This window comes from Talpa occidentalis, unplaced genomic scaffold (assembly GCF_014898055.3).
Source record: "Talpa occidentalis isolate TD23 unplaced genomic scaffold, MPIMG_talOcc4v2.1 talOcc4.11, whole genome shotgun sequence".
Lineage (NCBI taxonomy): Eukaryota > Metazoa > Chordata > Mammalia > Eulipotyphla > Talpidae > Talpa > Talpa occidentalis.
The window spans coordinates 67,330,541-67,351,295 of record NW_023601104.1 but is presented as its reverse complement, the minus strand read 5'-3'; the positions used below and the strand labels follow the sequence as shown (position 1 = coordinate 67,351,295).

Below are 20,755 nucleotides of genomic sequence, written 5' to 3'. Positions count from 1 at the left end.
TTTTCATATGACCCATGAGCTAAAAAAGAAAATATGCTTCTAACATATTTTAAGTTTGTGAAAACAAAACCAAACCAAAAAACAAAGAATGTAGACTATGCAATAGAGACTATATAGGCTGCAAAGCCTATATAATATATACTACCTGGCCTTCAAAATTTGCTGACTCCAGTTCTAAACTAAAAAATACTTAGCTTAATCATTTGTCACTCATGTTAATGGCCAAATGATCACTTTCTCAGAACTCACAGAGATTTCCTCTCTAGGATAGAATGCCCTATTGGTATATTTATTGCCAACCATTTATGGGCAATAAATATACCAATCATTACATTTTATTGCATGCAGAGCTAACTAAATACTGTCAGAAGTTAATCTAGCATACTTTTTTATGCCTAGAATATACAAGACACTTTTCCAAAAGAGCTATCGTCAAACCTTTGCAACTTCTAGCTCAAGTGACCAGATCTACTAAAAGATAAAAGGATGTGCTAAATTCCAAATGGGGCCACAAATCATTCCCATCTTGGAAATGTGACAATAAGGCATTAACAGTACATAAGCAGAGACTTGAAACTGCTTGAACTTTGGAGTTTGCCCTTTCTTGTCACTTTTAGAAGCCCTCAGACCAGTATCATGTGAATAAGCTCAGGTTAACCTGCTAGACAATGGGACACGGGGTCCTCCATTGCCTTTCCTTCAGCAAGCAATCACCAGACATGTAAACCAGGCTGCCAACTATCAACTGACTATAAATGTATGTGTAAAGCCAGACATCACAAGAAGCAGAGCAAAGCTGTCCCAGCTGAACCCAGTCAAATTATTCATCCACAGAAACATGAATATATAGTTTCTTAAAGCCACCTCATTTTGGGTTTTATTTTGCAGAAAATGCACATACAGATGAAAAAATTCTTTCAACATCATTGGTAGGAGCCATTTCAGCTCCTCTTGACAACATCTACAACAGTATACCCAGGGTTTAATATTGTCATAAATGAAAGTGAACTTCTAACTCAGACCAACAAGACTTCTACTCCCATCAGTGAATACAAGTTGAAGCCAACCAAAGAAGCCTTTAGAAGCCACTGGCTTCAACAGCTTAACTGAGATCTTCAGATCTAGCAGACAACTTCAGAAGTGTCCACCCAAGACAATGAAACAAAAGCAGAACTTTTATTATGCCCAATCAAACTGAATGACTTCCTTGTAAGATGGTTAATATTTAACTATGGGTTGTTGCTTTCCTTCTCTGGGTTCTCTATGACAATTATTCATTTTTCCCCTTTTCTGAAATAAAACATTTCCTTTACCTTGTTCCTAAGAATGATTCAAACAATGAATCTGCTATCCTGACCTCTTGTTGAACCTGTCACCCATTTCCAATTCTAGGAATTACTCAAATTATGCTTCCTATCTGCACAGTGCTGGTAGACAAATCCATGAAGGATAGATTTGAATATTTCCTCTATACTTTTGAATATACAACAAATATCCAGGCCCAGACACTCCAACTCGTTGTTATAATTATATAGAATAACACGCAGCCAATATTTGACCAGAGATGAAAATCAACCTAATCATCTTCCAAAATAATCATGGGTACCTATGCTAATTTAATAATCTATCCAACTATTGAGGAATAAGACCAAAGGAAATAAAAATATTTACCAAGCTTACCAAGAAATCTCATACAACTACTATCCCAAGGACAGAAATATCTCCTATACTACAACTTAAATATTTATTCCTAATGTAACACCTTGTGAAAAACAGAAAAATGTCCTTGTTTTGGAAAAGCAGACTACAAAATATTGGATGAAATAATTATCACCGTCTGTCATTAAAATTCAGGGAAAAAGATGCATGCTCTCTCTACATAGATTCTATTAGCTGTATGGCACAAGGCCTGTTCTTTATCTGTGACCTCTGTGTATACCAAGAACAGTTCCTGGGACTCCTTAACAGTTCCTTTGAAGATTTTAAATCCTGTTCAGTCTCTTACCATCTGGGTCTTTTCAGGGTTTTCATGAGAGTAAACTTCCAGAAGTTAGGACTCTATTGATTTGCTTGAAGGTTTTTACCTTGAGTACTTGAATTCAAAAGATGTATCTGTTACTTATCTTTCCCTATGGCTGAAATTATAAATTAGACCATTCACACTACAAAGACCCAGCAAAAAGCTTTGCTTCGCTTACTCTCTTGGTAATTAATGGACCATCACATAGCTTTACAGTATTTATTAGTCTTGCAGGGGGGCATATGCACTCTGGCTATTATTTCCTATTGTTTCTAGGTAAACATTTCTGAACAAGAAGAAAAAATATTATATATATATATATATATATATATATATATATATATGGCCACAGACTGATTACTCTCAAAGATTTGACAATCTGAGAATTACAATCTATTCTCTTGGCAGGGCTAGGTAAAATAAAGTACTGGCTTCCTGAAATGTTGGAATTTCTCACAATAATTCTGCTTGCTTTTCTTAAATGAATTTTACAGTGATTCTTTAAAACTACCATGCAACTGATGTTTGATGACCAAACAATCATTATATAGGAAAGACAGAATTCCTTGTGGTCAAGCCTTGTCCTCCAGGAGAGGCTGTTGACTGAAAACAGGGGAATCACAAATCTTGGTATTGCTGCCCAGTCTGGCCTGTAAGTATCCATACCACACTGTATGCCCGCCATCCTTAATAGTTAATATTTGTTAAATCGAAACATGGATGGACAGTAGAAAAGAATATTAAAGTGGATTTCTTTTTGGTAACATCACAGATATACTAAGGATTTTACTCTCCATTACTATTAAGTTATTCATCTAAGTATAATAGTATACTTATATAATAAGTATAATAGTATAATGTGTTAAAAGATATAATGTTTCGAACTATAGAATTTTATTCTTGGATGGGGGGTAGAAATCCATCATGAAATGTTATTGTGTTTATTTTATAGAAAATGTTTTGAGTTTTTAATAGTAAAACAATAAAATTGATGTAAATATATGGTTAGCATTTAAAAAGAAAAAATAAGAGACCAGAAATATGCTAGTGGTAAGAAATACACTGAACTAATCATCTTCTGAAAATAAAAAACATTCATTTGAGATTCTATTAGTGTGCACAAAAAACAAATTTACCTTAGGATTTATGCCAACACAACACTTTATCTTGCTACCCTGGTGTTAAGATATGTAAACCCATCAGTATTAACAGCTTTGTTCTTTACAGAGCCTATTCTTAGCAGCACCTTATAAATACTTCATTTCAGAAGTTAAAATGATAAAACTAAATATGAAATTTTTTAAAGCTCGTAACATCAAAAATGCCATTTAATTTACTTTTACACACAGTTTTATTTCAAAAGGACATAAGGTGGTTGGCAGATTACACACACACACACACACACACACACACACACACACACATATAGGAGTAACCTTCACCAGAAATAATCCTATAACACAAAATACTGGAAAATACTGGTGAGCAGACAACAAACCTTTTTTTAAAGAAAAGTTCAAATGCACAAGGAGTAGAATAAATCAAAGATTATACTTCTACTTTAAAATTAGATAATGAACATTTTCCATGGTTAGAGGAAAAAACTGTCCACACCAATAAATAATAAATGCTTTTGCTAAAATTAAGCAACAACACGGTCCTCCCTGGTGGTGCAAGGGGTTAAGCACAACACTGTGAAGCTATCCTTAGTCTCTGCAACACAAATTTGAGCCCTGCCCGGCCAGGGAGGTACCCACATGGTGCAGTAGACCTCTCCTGTCTCGCCTACTGCTCCCCTTAGCAGTGTATTTCAGTCAATCTGCCTGTTCTACTCCCCACCCTGTCTCTGGTGAATCTTCTCACCCTCACCCTCCACACATCTCTGGCCTGTATCCCAACTCTTGTATGCATAAATATATCAATCTTTAAAAAAAAGTAAAATTAAACAACATCTTTTCCAAACAGAAGTTGCTTTGAAAACCAGAGAAACCAAAGGATAATGTTTAAAATGAAGCAGCACTTAGAAGTCTCCCCTTAGCTTCATCCTACTCAGAGGCTTGTAGATGAACATCAAAAACAATTTACAATCCAGAGAGCAGCATTTTTCATCTACTTGTTGAATAGGAATTATTATAAGCAGAACTGATCAAAAAATCATAGCAAAGAAAAAGATTGTATAGTGGAACCTAAAAAATTTTTATATTTAAAAATTAAAAAAAGTGAAACCTAAAGTATTTCAGCAAATATATGTATATAAGCATTATATGTATACACACTTCATATATTTGGATTCATCCTTGCCACATTTTAAAAAATGGTAGCATAATTCACATGCCTTTTTTGCACATGCCTTTTTTCATTTCAACAACACATCTCAGAGATAATTCCCTATCAATACACAATTATAAATTCTTTTTCGTACTACATAGTATTCCAAGGCACAGATAGAGCAACACTTTTAAAAACAGTCCCTTATAGATAGGATTTCAATTGCTTTCAATTAATTGCTGTTATAAAATATTGGAATGAATAACCTTGAGCAACATAACTTCATAACCATAAAAAGATAATTATATCTGTGGAATACATTCTTAGATGTCAAAAGACATGCCCTTTCCACTATTCCATGCTGTCTCAGGATTCGAAGAAATAATTCATGGCCAGACTCATGGTGATTTATAGTTAATCATTTTATTTAAAAATCTTACTTAAATACCCAAATTAAACTTTTATTATAATAAAATTCACTTTTCAGAGTATGCTCAAAGACCAGACAGTCTGAGAGATGATTTTACACAAGAGAAATATGACTTCACAGCCTGTGGTACCAATGCTGTGGAGGTTCTCACTTCCCATTCAGAAGGTATCTGCTGCTGAGGACTCCACGTCCCCCTGGACGGTGCTGATGCTCAGAGACTGAGAGAAGTCCTCTAAGTTCGCCGAGGGCAGTGTCACAGACATCTTGGCGGGAGACGTCTGAGAAGTGAACAGTGGTACGGCTTTACCACCTGCGAAAGGAGAAAATCATTCAGCCAAACAAGCACATCCTGAATATCTATGTGCTTTAAACTTTTCTAAATAACGTAGGGGACCAAAACCAAGATTGCATATGAGGTAACTCCCTTTCTCAAGATGTTCAGAACTGGTCTTCCTTTCCATTTCCACCTCCAGATAATTAAAGACAACATTTTAAAAGAGTATGTTTTGATCTGAATGTTTACACCTCCCCCCGCCCAAAAAAAAAAAAAAACCCATGTTGAAATTCTAATGCCTGATGTGATGGTTTTAGAAGGGGTGGGGGGGCTTTAGAAGGTAGTTAGGTTATCAGAAGTGCAGCCATCATGAATGGAATAGAGCCTTTATAAACGAGGTCTCAGGGAGCTTGCTAGCCCTTTGTACCACGTAAGGATGCAATGAGAAGGCACTGGCTATGGAACCAGGAAAAGGTGCTCTGACTTTAGACTTCTAAATTCCAGAATTATGAATATATTTCTGTTGTTTATAAGATACCCAGTGTGAAGTATTTTGTTATAGCAGCCTGAATGGACCAAGATAATTTGCAAATCCAAATGATAAATACTAGGTAAGACTGAGTAGAGGTAAGAGCCTAGCCTATGAAATTCACTCTTACCCTCTTCCTACTAGCTCTGTGACTTTGGGCAAGTTATTTTATTACTTCAAATTGCAGCCCTCCTGTATTAATGGGCTAATACTTCTTACCTTGCAGAGTGTAATGAGGATATAATAGTACCAGTACAGAGTTCAACATCAGAACTTAGAATTTTAAATGCTCAAAAAGCTACCATTACCACTAAAAAATCACTACTATTACTATCACCATCAAGTAAATAGCCAAAGTCCAATAAAAAACACACAGGAATAGTCTTAAAACAAATGTTTCCTGTTAAAGTTATAGGAAGAACATGGTTTGTTTTTTATAAGCAGTAAGATATGAGCCAGGTAAAAAACATTTGAAAGCAAAAGTTGTCAAGATACTTCATTCTTCCTCCTACTCCTAAAACATGAGCCTTCAATTCAGATCATGTCACTGATGCTTGTTTACAAGTGTCTAAAGGTGCTGTTAACAGAACTGACATAAAGTAAGCAATGTCAAATGAAAAAATATTGAAGTGGTCATCAAATAATTGATATTTGACTTTGGAAAAGTACTTTTCTCTGTAAAAATAGACTTTTCTTCTAACATTATCTCTAGATTTAACCAAATATGGGGGAGGGAGGAAATTCTATTCCATGGATTGAGAGCAGTGGGAGGTAACTTAGAAGCTGGTTGGTGGCAGAGGGAAGACTTTGGGATGAAGAATTCGTTAGCATGCTAAAAAAAAAACAAAACAAAACCCAGAGTTGACAATGTATCTATTTGAATATGCCCTAACTCACTCTGCTAAGTTTAAAGCACATGCCTAAGAATATGGGAGGTGTAATCCCATGCCTCCAAATCACATACAGCATTATAAATCAGTTACCTCAATTTAAAATAGAATATAAATTACTACCTTACACCATACACAAAAACCAACTCAAAATGGATAAAAGACCTGAATGTAAAATCTGAAACCATAAAATACATAGAGGAAAACATCGTCATAATACTCCATGACATATTTCTCAGAAACATATTCAAGGACTCACCCCAGAAGCAAAGAAAACGAAAGAAAAGAAACATCTGACATTACATCAGACTGAAAAGTTTCTGTAACAGCAAGAGAGACTATAACCAAAATGAAGAGACAACCCACACAATTTAACAAAAACAAAGCAAACAACCCAGTTAAAAAAATAGGCAGAAGAACTAAAGACATTTCTCCAAAGAGGAAATGTAAATGGCCAAGAGGTATATGAACAAATGCTCAACATCACTTATAATCCAGAGAAATGAAAATCAAAATCACAATAAGGTACCCCCCCACACACTGGTGAGAATAGCCCATATTAAAAAAACTGGCAGAAACAAATGCTGGTGAGGATGTGGAGAAAAAGGAACCCTCTTACACTGCTGGTGGGAATGAAAACTAGTCCAACCACTATGAAAAGCTGTGTGGATGTTCCTCAAATTACTAAAAATGGATCTACCATATGACCCAGCAATTCCACTCCTAGAAATCAACCCAAAGAACAGAAAACATTAATTCAAAAGGAAACTTGCACTCCTGTTACTGTAGCACTATTTACAATAGCTTAGATATGGAAACAACCTAAATGCCCCAAAACAGATGAATGGATCAAGATGATATGGTATATATACACAAAGGAATACTATTCAGCAATCAAAAAGATAAACTCATGCCATTCACAGCAACATGGATGGAGCTACTGATGGAAGGGATTATGCCCAGTTAAGTCAGAAGTAAAAAGAAAAATATTGAATGGTTTCACTTATAGGAAGAATATGGAGAAACCAAACAAAGGGTCAAAAAGCCACAAAACTTTCAGGCAAGCTATAGATCTGAGGAATACTGCAGTGGCAGGGGAGACAGGAGGTCTAAACAGGGGAGGGAAGAGCACAACGGACTATGGTGACAGTTCATGGATGATGTGGTAGTAGGGAGATTTATGGGGACTACACCTGAGGGGAGAAATCAAATATTGTACAAAAATGAACAACAATGTAAGAAAATAAAGTTCAATCAAAAAATTAAACAAAAAAGAATATAATGAATGTCAACTTGGTATCAAGACCACAGAAATGTTCACTTCAAATTTCATGGATTTACCATATATACACAAAGATAATAAGCATCTTAAAAACAAATTATCTTAAAGCTATTTCTTGTCAAGAGTGATTTTTCTGAAATTCCCTTATATTTTTCAAGTTGTTTCCATAGTACTAAGGCAAGATTTTCCATTCAATTTTATGAGGACCACGATAAAAGTAGACAGCTCTGAAGAGTTTAATGATGACTCCATCACAGCTGTCCAAGATGAGCAGAACACTTGGAAAAAGGCAAATTCCTTTCATATCAGGACATTTCAAAAGACTATTTTAGTGTGAGAGCATCTTTTTTTTTTTAAAAAAAAAATTTGTTTATTTATTTTTGCATGGAAGAATTGGGCATAGGCCAGAGATGGGGGTGGGAGAGAGGCAGTGAGATGACTCACCAGAGACAGAGTGGGGAGCAGAACAGGTGGATCTACTGAAATACACTGCTGAGGGGAGCAGCGGGTGAGACAGGAAAGGTCTGCTGCACCATGTGGGTCAGCTCCCTGGCTGTGGATTGAACTAACACACAGCAGTAATAGTGCTGAGACTTAACTCCTACACCATCAGGAAGGGCTGCTTTTGTAATTTGAATAAACAAACAAAAAAAATTATATTTTCTTATAAAAGAGGGAAAGTAAATATAATTTAGTATCAATATAGCACACAACATACTGTAATACACCAGTATGTTTTACAGAAGAAAGTAATTCTATGTCAATTTAAGTAGAATTAATATTTCAAATAGGAAAACCCTTTGAAATTTAGTTCTATCAGGATGTGATTAAAACCTAAAATTAAGAAACAATAAGAACTACCATTTAAAAAATCTTTACAGGACATAAATATTACTCAAATATCCTCACATTTGACAAAGCCATGATACAGAGCACACAAAATAACCAAGAATATAGCCAGATCAAAGTTTACTTTGTGAATAAAGTAAAAACTAACATATGGTATAACTAAAGCCAGCAGTAAAATTACTTTTTCAATTCACATAGCAAATTAAATGCTACCTTCCCCCAAGAAGGAAAACAACAAAAAAAATTCATTTCTTGAATTATTTGCAAATCTGCCAAATACTACACTGATACTAGCCTTCTTTTCTCAGTTAATTTCACAAAACTGCTTTATATGTGCCTTCATTTTCTATGTGCATTATTGCTTAAATTGCTCAATGATGCAGAAAGAATTATAATTTTTTTTTTGGATCTCAAAGTTTTCGAATCTCAAGGAACATTTTAATGCAGTTATTATAGTTACACTTCTATTTTTTTGTTATTGTAAAGTTACATTAATGTTTTAATACAAAATTTCAGAAAAAATTCAGAATTTTGCAAAGACCTTTCCCCCATTATCTTATCCCATTCTAACAATAATTCGTGGAGAAAGTCAAGGCAACTGAAGTACAAACACATGAAGGTGGGCCTATCCAAAAGCAGATGTCCACTAAGTCTGCTCTTTCTTATTTAAAAAAGATTTATTTATTTATTTATTTATACAAGAACCAGGGTACAGGCCAGATTCGCAGGAGGGTGAGAGGATTCACCAGAGATAGAGCGGGGAACAGAACAGGCAGACTGACGAAATACACTGCTGAGGGGAGCAGTGGGCGAGACAGGAGAGGTCTGCCACACCATGTGGGACCCTCGCAGGCCAGCCGGGATTGAACCTTTGCTGCAGAGGCTGCGGACAGCTTCACAGCGCCGCACTCAAACGCTTGCGCCACCAGGAGAGGCCCAAGTCTGCTCTTAATGCATGGATAAGATGGGACTAAGAGGACACACAGATGAAAAACAATTGGTCTTTATCTTCAAGAAGCTCATAACCTAGCAGTGAAGATGGACATGTACAGGAATATTTAAATTATATGGAAGTAGCAGTTAAGCTGGGACTTAAAAATGTGGAAAGCAATGAAGAAAAGAGAAAAACAAAATGAAGGAAAAGAGAAAACAAAATAAAGTTAGAATGTTAAGGGAACTCTGAGTATTCTGATACCCAAATATGGAATGGTAAGAGAGAAGCTGTAAAGGAAGGTCAGATTCTTCTGTAAACAATGATAAGTCCACAAAAGATTTTTTAAAATTTTATTTTCTTACACCATTGTTCATTTTTGTACAATATTTGATTTCTCCCTTCAGGTGTAGATTTTTGAATAGAGGAGTAATACGAGCAAATGTGTTTTGGAAAGGAGAATTCTAATAGCTGTGGGGAAAGTAAGAAGAGACCAGAGGGATATATGGAAAGAGTTCATGCAAGAATGGATAATGCTTGGCAGTGGAACTAGAGTCAAAATATTTTGAAGGAAACAGTACTTTTTTTAAAATTTTATATATTTTTTACGTAATTTTTCATTTTTGTACAATGTATGCATTTTCATCTTGGTTACAGTCCCCGTAAAATTCCCACCACCCTTGTTTTGATCCTACTCCCTTCTCCTCTCCCCCCAGCCCTGCCACAGTGTGTCTCTGGTTTATAGTTGCTTGTTGATTTTTACTTTATTATAATTAGTCTTTTTCCTGATCCCTTATTTAGATTTTCTAAATTCCCGCTATGAGTGAGACCATCCGGTATTTTCCTTTTTCTTTCTGGCTTATTTCGCTGAGCATGATTCCTTCCAGCTCCATCTATGTTGCTGCAAATTGCATGAGTTTATCTTTTTTGATTGCAGAGTAATATTCCATTGTGTGTATGTACCACATCTTCTTGATCCAGTCATCTATTTTTGGGCATTTTGGGGAAACAGTACTTCCAAAGAATTGTGTGCGGCTCTCATGATAGGTTTTGTAACTGAGTAGGCAGTATAAGAACACAAACAAATTTGAGGTATAGAAAGCAGGGGAGATGCTGGGATCAGTTACATACTTGATAAATTGACTATCTGCAAGGTGGACTTTCCAGCAGGCAACTGGAATCAAAGATGTCAGAGACAGTAAGGCAGTTTTAGAGATACACAGATCTGCACAGATATAATGAGAGCAAGAGAATAGTGATCACCTTCAGAGGGGAAACGGACTAAGAAATAATGACAAAAATGTGGGGAAATACAAATGTAGGGGAAAAAACGTTAAGTATCAGAGAAATAAATAGGAAAAGACCTAAGAGTGAAGTCACAGAAGAAATGGTTTTCAAAATCAGGAAGTCTGTATAATTTGTCATATTCATAATTGGTGAACCTAAGACTATAACTTGCTGCTCTTTACACTATACCAATTACCTTAATTACCCAATATTAAGATTTATTAATTTTAAAGATGGTTGAGAGAAAGCAATGGTATGTAATGGTAGGGGCAACTGAAGAACAGAGATGTTTCAAGCTGAAGTCCCTTTATGATAGGTTAAGTCTCGGGTGTCCAAATGAGTCCTACTGTCCAGACCTGTGGGAATGGTCCCATCCAGTCTGCTGGTGTGAGGTTTCTATGTGGGAAATAATATAGTGCTGGGGAGACGGAAAGGGGAGGGGGGTGTCTCATCCATCTGTCCATTCAACAAATACCAACATAGTATGCACCAGGCACTGTATTAGATTCTGGAGATTCTAGCAGTGAAAAAAAAAACAAAACAAAGATTTGATCACTCACAGTCTGGTTGGGTGTAGGGGGCAGATGATAAGGAAATAAATCAGGAGGCAGTAGTGCTATAAAGGAAAACATATAAGGTGTAGAGGGACAGGAGTGGTAAGAGACTTTGGGGAAATTATACTTCTTTAATCGTTATTTTCCTCACAGCTTTGTGAACATTAAATGAGATAGTACATATAAAGAGCCATGTATAGTGATGGCACATAAAAAGCACTCAAACAGATGAGCTCTTACTTTTATGTAACTGGAAAGGAATTATCCCAAGGCAATGGCCCATAGGATGAACTGCAAAAGACAGTTGGCTTTACAGAAGGCTAAGAATGTTTCACTGAAATGCACCAAGAAAAAATGCTCTAGAAGGTCTTCAAATAGTTATGTTACTTCTCTCTTTCACTGTTACTTAAACAGAGTTATATCAATAAAAGATACCATCTTGTGTAAAGGTGGTTGTTAATGTATATTTGGGGGAAACTTTTTGAAGTATTCATTTACACAAGCTAAAGAGTCAGTTTTAGGACTTTAAAATAAAACTTTTTAGACTCGGAACTTTTTTTTAAAAAAAACATCGCTTTAGTTACTGTTAACAGGCAAAGAATGTATACACATTCATACCAGTTATGGTCCTCACAGAGTTTAACTTCTTCTAAAGAAAAAATATAATATCCTAGTAAATCACCATTAAAACAAATACACCTATGTCAAATGCAGTTTGATGCTTTTACAGTTTGACTTTTTAAATTTCCGCAGTCATGTCATTACTCTATGATGTAATTGTTTCAACAGCTGTTTTCAGGTTTGTTTTCAAATAAGAGGTTATTCCTTGTTTCCATGGGTTTGCAGTACGTCATTTAATCTGGCACACATTTAAGCTGGAATGCCAATGAGTAGGAAGAACCATGTGTTTGAATCTTCCAAAGACATAATTTGAGATATTTTTTAAAAATTCAATTTTTTTGTTTTAAAAATATTTAAATTTTATAAATAAGTTTTGTTTTCTGTTCTTAGATGTTAGATTTATAAGAATAAGAAAGAGAAAAACTAAATTTATTTTAAATAATACATGGCATAATATTTTCATGTGCCTTTAAGATTTTGTCTGTATATTTACTTATTTTTTAAAATACACATAACTTTCTAAAAGCTTTTCAAGTTTAGAGAATCCATTTCATCAGCAGCTTTTAGATTCTGACTCTAATCCTCAAACACTTGGTAACCCACTATTATATCTCTGTTATTTGCAAACTGAGAAGAATCCAAACAAAGCATTCTCTCCTAAACCAACCTGGGACAAGCAGAGAAAAGAAAGAAAAATTTCCTTGGTAGCTCCATTTTAGTAGTACAGCATCTCAAGTTCCTCATTCTGATTTAACTACACATGCCAGAAGCAATCCATATGAATTTATGGTTTTCTCATAGATGATGATGAATAGACAGTAAAACAATAATTGCCTGCTTTAGGTTTTCCTACATGCAGATAGATTGGTTTCTCACAGACTGCTATTTAAAAATAAAATTATAAGGAAACAAAAATAATAATCTTGAATCCACGTACAGGAAGGATCTTAACTCAGAATCCATGGAGAGGTGAATATTCTGAGAATCTGTGAATACTCTGAAATGTTATGCAAATTATCCTCATTTAAGTACAGTTTGGGAGGGAGACAAGTGGCCATTGTTATCAGGGTCTCAAAGGAGTCTGTGGCCCCAAAGACATAATTTGAGATATTTTTTAAAAATTCAATTTTTTTGTTTTAAAAATATTTAAATTTTATAAACAAATTTTGTTTTCTGTTCTTAGATGTTAGATTTGTAAGAATAAGGAATCCTCATTGACTTAAAGGATACCTCAGTCCCATGGACGAGTGACAGTCTCTGAGCTGTTTTCCAGCAGTAGTGGTAAAATAAGAGGAGTTTCTCTCTCACTAATGTTAGTTAATACCTTATTCTCCTAAGGAACTCTACTGTGTCACTTACCAAACTGCACTGATTTGTTTATGTGTCTGTCGCTTCCACTAGACAGTATATTCCTTAAGAGATGGACTGGGACTTACAGTCTTTGTAATTATAAGTGACAAGTACTTACAGGTTATCTTATCATCTTGTATCATCATCATTTCCTGTGAGTCTGTTGTTCCTGCTAAGAATGTGCTCCACGAGGCCAGTCATTGTCTAACTTACTCCTACTTTCTACAAAGTTGTAGCATGAGCCTACAAACCTTATATGATTCCACTGAACTTTGAAATGATTGCTGAACCAAAGGATTTGTTTCTACAGAGAGAATCTGTGGTTCCTCATGGCTAACATCTTGCTTAGATTCATGCTGACCAGATCTTGTCTTTAAAACCAGCCCTGAGTTCCAGCAATGCAGTTGCTTCCCAGCTGTCTATGAAAATATTACAGTATTTCAGCTGTGTTTTATTGAGTTCTTGAGGCATTTTTTCCTGCTTACCCTGGATTCATCTACTCAATTCCTTGTTTAAGCAGCTGCTCCACTATCCTTCTGTATTTGATTCTCCTCACGTAATTAACCCAGCCCTGCAGATTTTGCAACATCACAGCTTCAGTGCTTGAGAACAAGTACAACTATAAGTCTTGATGAAGAAGATATCTGGTCATTTGATGTTAAGTACAGTCTACATTTTACTTGCCTCTGCTTTCCAGAATTAGTCATTATTAAACATTTTCCCTTACTTTCATGTTTAAAAGGGTGATTTAAAATGTTACTACAATCTCTTCTCTAAATATGTTTTAGACATATAACTCCTAGTACACTTTTTAAGTTTACTATTGCTACTATTTTTTAAATGAGCTGACAAATGCTTACTTTAAAATTTATAATTTGAGATAAAAATAAAGCAGTTCCTATAGGAAGAATAAATGTATCGGCACCTGTAAAAACAACTCCAATTCTTTTTCCTCTCAAAAGCAATAGTTAATGTGAAAGATTTGTTTCTTCTTATGCCAGGTTCCAGCTGCTTCACTTTGTTTAAAACTGACTTCAAAGTTTAAACACTGTCCTGTCCCAACAAATAACCTCCCCCAGATGGAATTATCTTGAGTACTATCCTCAGTGCTCTCAATACCACACCTGCAGTCTTTTTATTCAACATTTCATAAACTTTGCAAAGGGAATGATAGACCTTTTTTTTTGTCTCCTAACAAGCCTTTGGAGAACTGAGTTTAGTGCATGAGGGAATTTTATACCTGGAGTCAGTTTATAGGTATTTTAGAAAAATATAAAATTGGAATTTAGTATCTTTACTGTACTGATTGTTATGAGAGAGAATTCACAAGGAAATGAGAAAGTCAGAACAGCTCCAAGTTCAACAACTTTTAAAGTGAAAAAAAAATCTTACCTGTAAATACAGATGCAAGGTATAGATTGGGCTCTATTTGTGTCCGATCCATATCACCTGGTGAAGCTATGCCAAAAAAATTTTTTTTGTCATAAGGGAATAAGTTAAGCATAGAAATAATGATTCATTTCTATTCACTAGAAAGAACACAAGCCAAGTGTACTCCCACAGTTAACGCTCATAAAACCGGGTAAACAGAAGCCTGATCTAGTGGCCCTAATATAAAGAAGGAAGTTAAACGGCTGAATTTTAATGACTATCAATAGAAAAATACTTTACCTAATGGATTACTATCTTTATGCATCAAAGATGGCGGGGGGGGGGGGAGGGATAGCAAGGGATCATGAGAGAGTCTGCAATTTTTATTTAAAAAGAAGAAACTTATGGTCTATGTTTTTCCATGGTTAAAAGTTTTCACAGATTCTTGGGCCTCCCCGGTGGCGCAGCGGTTGAGCGCTGGGTTGCGAAGCTGCCCGCAGCCTCTGCAGCGCCGGTTCGATCCCCGGCTGCTCCCCGGCCACCGGAGGAGGGTCCCACATGGCGTGCAGACCTCTCCTGCCGCCCGCTGCTCCCCTCAGCAGTGTACTTCGGTCCTTCTGCCTGCTCTGCTCCCCGCTCTGGCTCTGGTGAATTCTCTCACCCTCCCGCGCTTCTGACTGTACCCAGTGCATGTATAAACAAAAAAAAAAAAAAAAACAAAAGAAGGAAAGAAAGAAAAGAAAAACATGCCTCTATATAAAAATAAAAAAAAAAAAAAAAGTTTTCACAGATTCTTATACTTAAGGATCTCATCATTACAAAAGGAAGCTTAAAATCTCCCTTCTCCCTAGGCTAGCCTGTGGCATCTTGCCCAGTACAGTCTATGTGAAACAACACATAAAGTTGTCACAGAGTACATAAGAGCATTGCACTCTTAAACCAAAGCCAAACTTTAACATGAAAATGAAATAGTATGGAGAGAGAATTAGGAAAAAGAGAAAAATTAACTCAAAGTTAATAACAATTCTCACGCCAACAAAAAACCTGAACACCAAAGGCATAAGGCCCTGTTGACGGCATGTTGTTAACCTGTGCTCTGAAATAGTGGTTATTGTTTGAACATTCTTAGGACAAAATGTCTGGGAAAAAAATTACAATATAGTACAATCAGTATTTTCTAAGTTTTCTATAAGATAAAAATGAATCATTTCTCAATCTTCCTTCATTTCACAAAAATTTCCTGTAGATTCAGAAGCTATCTAAATGAACATGATTTCACACAGTTCATTAAACTGAGTAATACATTCTCACTAATGACAAACATTCATATTATACTATTGTTACTTCCACTGTAGGAAAAAAAATCTCTGTAATTAAATGCAATACAGATCAATGAAGAAAGAAATTAAGTTTAAAAAGAATAGTTTTAAAAGAAAACGTTTTATAAGAATAAGACAGTTGGTCAAGTACAAGTTATTTATAACATTGATAATCTGCAAGTAGACCAAAATGGAACATATGACTTCAATATTATTTTTTAAAAATCTTTTAAATGCTTTAAAAGTGTTTGCTAGTATGAAAAAATATTCACCATCACTCGTAATCAGGGAAATGCAAATCAAAACTACCATGAGATACCATCTCACACCAGTGAGAATGGCACATATTAAAAAAACTAGCAACAACAAATGTTGGCGAGGTTGTGGAGAAAAAGGAACTCTTCTGCACTGCTGGTGGGAGTGCAAACTGGTCCAACCACTATGGATAGCTGTGTGGAGATTTTTTGACCTACTAAAGATAGAGCTTCCATATGATCCAGCAATTCCACTCCTAGGTATTTACCCAAATGACACAGAAACATCAACTCCAAAGAGCACCTGCACCCGTATGTTTATAGCAGCACTGTTTACAATAGCTAAGCTTTGGAAACAACCCAAATGCCCAAAAATAGATGACTGATCAAGAAGATGTGGTACATATACACCATGGAATATTACTCAGCATTCAAAAAAGATGAACACATGCAATTTGCAGCAACATGGATGGCGCTGGAAGGGATCATGCTCAGCGAAATAAGCCAGAAAGAAAAAGAAAAATACCGGATGGTCTCACTCATAGCAGAAATCTAGAAAACTTAAATAAGGGACCAGGAAAATGAATATATATAAGAAAGTGAAAATCATAATCAACAAACAACTACGAACCAGAGACTCTCTATGAGGGGTGGGGGGTGGGGGGGAGGGATTGGGGTCAAAATAAGGGGGTTGCAATTGTATGGGGAATATAAAAATAAAATTAAAAAAAAGAGAGAGAAAAAATAAATTAAAAAAAAAAAGAAAAGAAAACAGTCACTCAACTGACCAAAAAAAAAAAGTGCTTGCTAGGATAATACAGTTTGATGCTATCTATATTCACTTCCTACTCAGCCTCTAAGTTGCTAAGAGTTAGAGAATTTATTGCTCAGCCCTCTAGCTGATTAGAGCTAGCTTTCAGAGTCTACAGAGCATCTATATAGTACAAAGTGTGGAAAGAAAAGGTATCAGCACCACCTCATCGGTCCCGTCCTTTGAAAAACCATTTGTTTGCAGAAGAAAATTTAAGTGGCAGTCTCACTGAAAGCAGCTGGCTTGAAACCCAGAATTCAAACTTATCTACTGTGTTATAGTAAGAAATACACAGCATCATCCCCTTTTGTACTAAACGAAACTGGGTAGAAAGAAAACGAAAACCTACCTTAATTTAAGCTAAGGTCATTAAAATTTTTTTTTTAATATCTTGTATGTGTCCATCGCCACTAGGTGCAGTAGTATAGTAGTACAAATAGCAAGCCATTGTCTCAATCCTCTTTAATTGGAAAGGCAAAACTACACACAGAGACTAGCAATAGTGTGTAAATCTTCCAATTAGTGCTCCTGCTCCTACCTAAAATATAAGGGATTTCAAAGGCCAATACCTAATCGAACTCTCTTAATATTATATGACTTCCATCTACTAGTGTCTTAATGCTAAATGCAAAGTCTTCTATTCATGGTAATTTTTATTTTCCTCTTCTTGCTGTAATGCCTTTTTTAATTCTCTTTCAGAAGATGCCATGTAGTATACTTGGATGACTTTGGAGAAAGGAGCTGGAAATATTTCCTAAACCAGTGATTTTCAACAGTGAACTGTGGTGGAGATGAGGAAATATTTGGATCACTTTTGGGGCTTTTTTCAAATTAACAAGGGTTCCCTTCTACTCTGATAGGTCCACGCACAAAAGAGGGTGTATTGTTCCTAAGGGAGTTGCTGCTACATGAAACACTCTTCTAAATTCATACCTAATCCAAGTGTGAACACTATACACTCCATTTTCAGGACAACAACCACCAAAAATAGAGCATATTTCCTAATATTCAGGTTTTTTCCTCAATACAGTTTATTTCTACCTTACAAAAAATTAAATTTAACTTAAAAGTGACAATGGTTTCATTACTCTAAACCAAAGCTTGCTTTAGTCATTTCTTTATACCCATCAGTTACATTATTAGTAAAATAAATTATAAATAGAAATAACACATAAAATCTATTACTATATTAAAGATGCAACTTCAATAAATCACTTCAAGGCTGAAGTAAATGACTGCAATAATGGCTCTTCATAAAGATCAAGAAAATAAACTAAATAAACTAGTTCTTTCTATAAAGTTGCTCAAGAAATGTCCACCTAATCCATTTTTCTAAAACCTGTATATTGGGCCTCCCTGGTGGCGCAAGGGGTTAAGCACTGCGCTATGAAGCAATCCGCAGCCTCTGCAGCACAAGTTTGATCCCCGGCCAGCCAGAGAGAAACCCACTTGGCGAAGCAGACCTCTCCTGTTTTGCCCGCTGCTCCCCTCAGCAGTCTATTTCAGTCCATCTGCCTGTTCTGCTCCCCGCTTTGTCTCTGGTGAATTCTCTTACCCACCCCCCAAACCCCCTCCCCGCTTCTCTGGCCTGTGCCCCAGCTCTTGTATGCAATAATAAATAAATCTTGAATTAAAAAAAATGTGTATCAAATAAATATACTCTGATCTTTTATAATATCTAGAAAAACACTCATTTTTCCTATAAGTGGCTCAGATACTTGAATGCAAATCACAGAGCCAACAGGAACCAGCTATAAGACCTGGGAGAAATACCGCTACTTTGTGAAATATTACCACTTGTGACACCACCACTTTGTGCTTCAATTTCCTCTTTTACCTCACAGGTTTCTTACAATTATTGAGATGATATATATATATATATATATATATACACACATATATATATACACACACATATATATATATATAAAAATAACTTAGAGCAGTACCTACGGAGTAGGCACGAATATATGGTAGTTTTATTATTGGTTAGCCTGTGATTATTTTCTATCTTTTCCCATTTGGCAAAAATAAATCATTCTCTAATGGAAAACTTTAAGAAAAAAATACCCACTCCATATTACAGCAGTAGAGCTACAAAAGATCTGAGATCACCTTCCCCTTACAAATAAGGAAATCAAGATTCTGAGAAGTTAACTGACAAAGAAATCACTGTCAAATTAGCTGTAGGGACTAAAACACATAGCACAGCGTTCTTTACCACCTCCCAACTTTTTTATATTCTTCTACTAGGATGTGTCTTCAGATACCGAGACCTGTAAGGACAACCAGAAATTATCTAGAACAGATAACACTTTTTAAAGAATTAGTAAGGAAATAAAGTATAATATTTAAGACCATAGCCTTTGCTTCTAGAACCAGACTTGGTTTCACTTCCAATACTCATTTATTAATGTGATCCTGGGCAAAATATATGACCTTTATGAGCCTCAGGTTTCTCACATGTAAAATGAGAATCATATTTCTTTGCTAATTGATTTAAGGTCTTAGCAGAATGAGCCACATATAGGAAAAACACACAGATGGAAGTTATTACATGTTGTTTTTGCTGTTATAAACATAAACAAAAGTCTCCTAGACCAAAACTGGGGGAGAATCTTGATTTCTCCTAACAGTGAAAAAATTACTATGTCAGTATCATGTCATTTATTCCCTTAACAAGCAGCCGCTTCATAAGTCTCACTTGCTGGATGATGGGGTTTACTGGCAGGGTGCATATTGTGCTCTGCAGGTGAGGATTAAAGTAGCAAACACAACCTACAACACCATTTGAAAAGTGCTTATCAAGTTTGATTATTACACTTCCTCATCCGGCTGCTCAAAATTGAAAAGATAATACTCATTGGTATTTCAGTCAAATGATCAGAAGAGAAAGTTTCTAAATAGTTGAACTATAATTTTTTATGGAAATTCTTAACAATAATGCTAACTAAAAGTTGAATCAAATATTACTTACGGATGTAATTTATTCTTTACCAGAACAAATGTGTTACCATCTAGATGTTTTAAAATACCACCAAATAAAAAACAAGTAATCTTAGATTTGGAAGTAGAATCCAAGGTTGGAAAAGCAGGGATACTGCTGAAAGAGCTTTAAATGAGGGCACACAGTGAGTACTGGGATTATACCACTCTATGCTATGCTTCTTCCAAACACAAGGCTTATTTCAAAACTTTTGCTTTGTATTTTAATCACCATTCAAAATCGTTACAGCTGATTAGTGTCAATTTGAAAGTAAGCACGTTGCTGTATTTCAAAGGTGGTATTTTTTGAAATTTTTATTGAAGAAACATTTGTTTATAACATTATATAGGTTTTAGGTATATAACCTAAATTGTACAACACTGGTATATAATACATTATGTTTGCTACTAAAAGTCTATTTGCTATCTTGCACCATGTATTTGACCCCTTTCACCAGATTCACCTACCCTCTTCCCCCTTCTTCTGGTAAACAACTGTAAGTTCTGTTCTAAGAGTTTATTTTATTTGTTTGCCAGTATTTTTTCTTTATCTTCCACATATGAATAAATCATAGTGCTTGTCTTTCTTCTTCAGATCTGTTTCACTTAGCATAACACCCTCTAGGTCCACCCATGGTGTTGCAAACGATAGGATTTCATCTTGTTTTATAACTGAATAGGATTTTGTTGTGTGTATATGTGTGTGTGTATATATATATATATATATATA

The 20,755-nt window shown here is 35.4% G+C and overlaps 1 protein-coding gene across 7 annotated transcripts in view; it reads right to left on the bottom strand.

The window, feature by feature from the left end:
• Positions 1-4,691: 4,691 nt before the first annotated feature.
• Positions 4,692-20,755, bottom strand: part of KIAA0586 (KIAA0586 ortholog) — a 101,530-nt gene continuing 85,466 nt past the window's right edge. For 4 of the 7 annotated variants that reach the window (XM_037503426.2, XM_037503422.2, XM_037503423.2 and 1 more), the window contains 2 exons: positions 14,678-14,743; positions 4,692-5,028 (listed from right to left, as the gene is read on the bottom strand). In XM_037503426.2, the coding sequence (XP_037359323.1) occupies positions 4,877-5,028; positions 14,678-14,743 (218 nt within the window). In that variant the 3' untranslated portion in view covers positions 4,692-4,876. The remainder of the gene's footprint in view (positions 5,029-14,677; positions 14,744-20,755) is intronic. The other 3 variants (XM_037503425.2, XM_037503430.2, XM_037503424.2) reach the window with 2 other exon arrangements.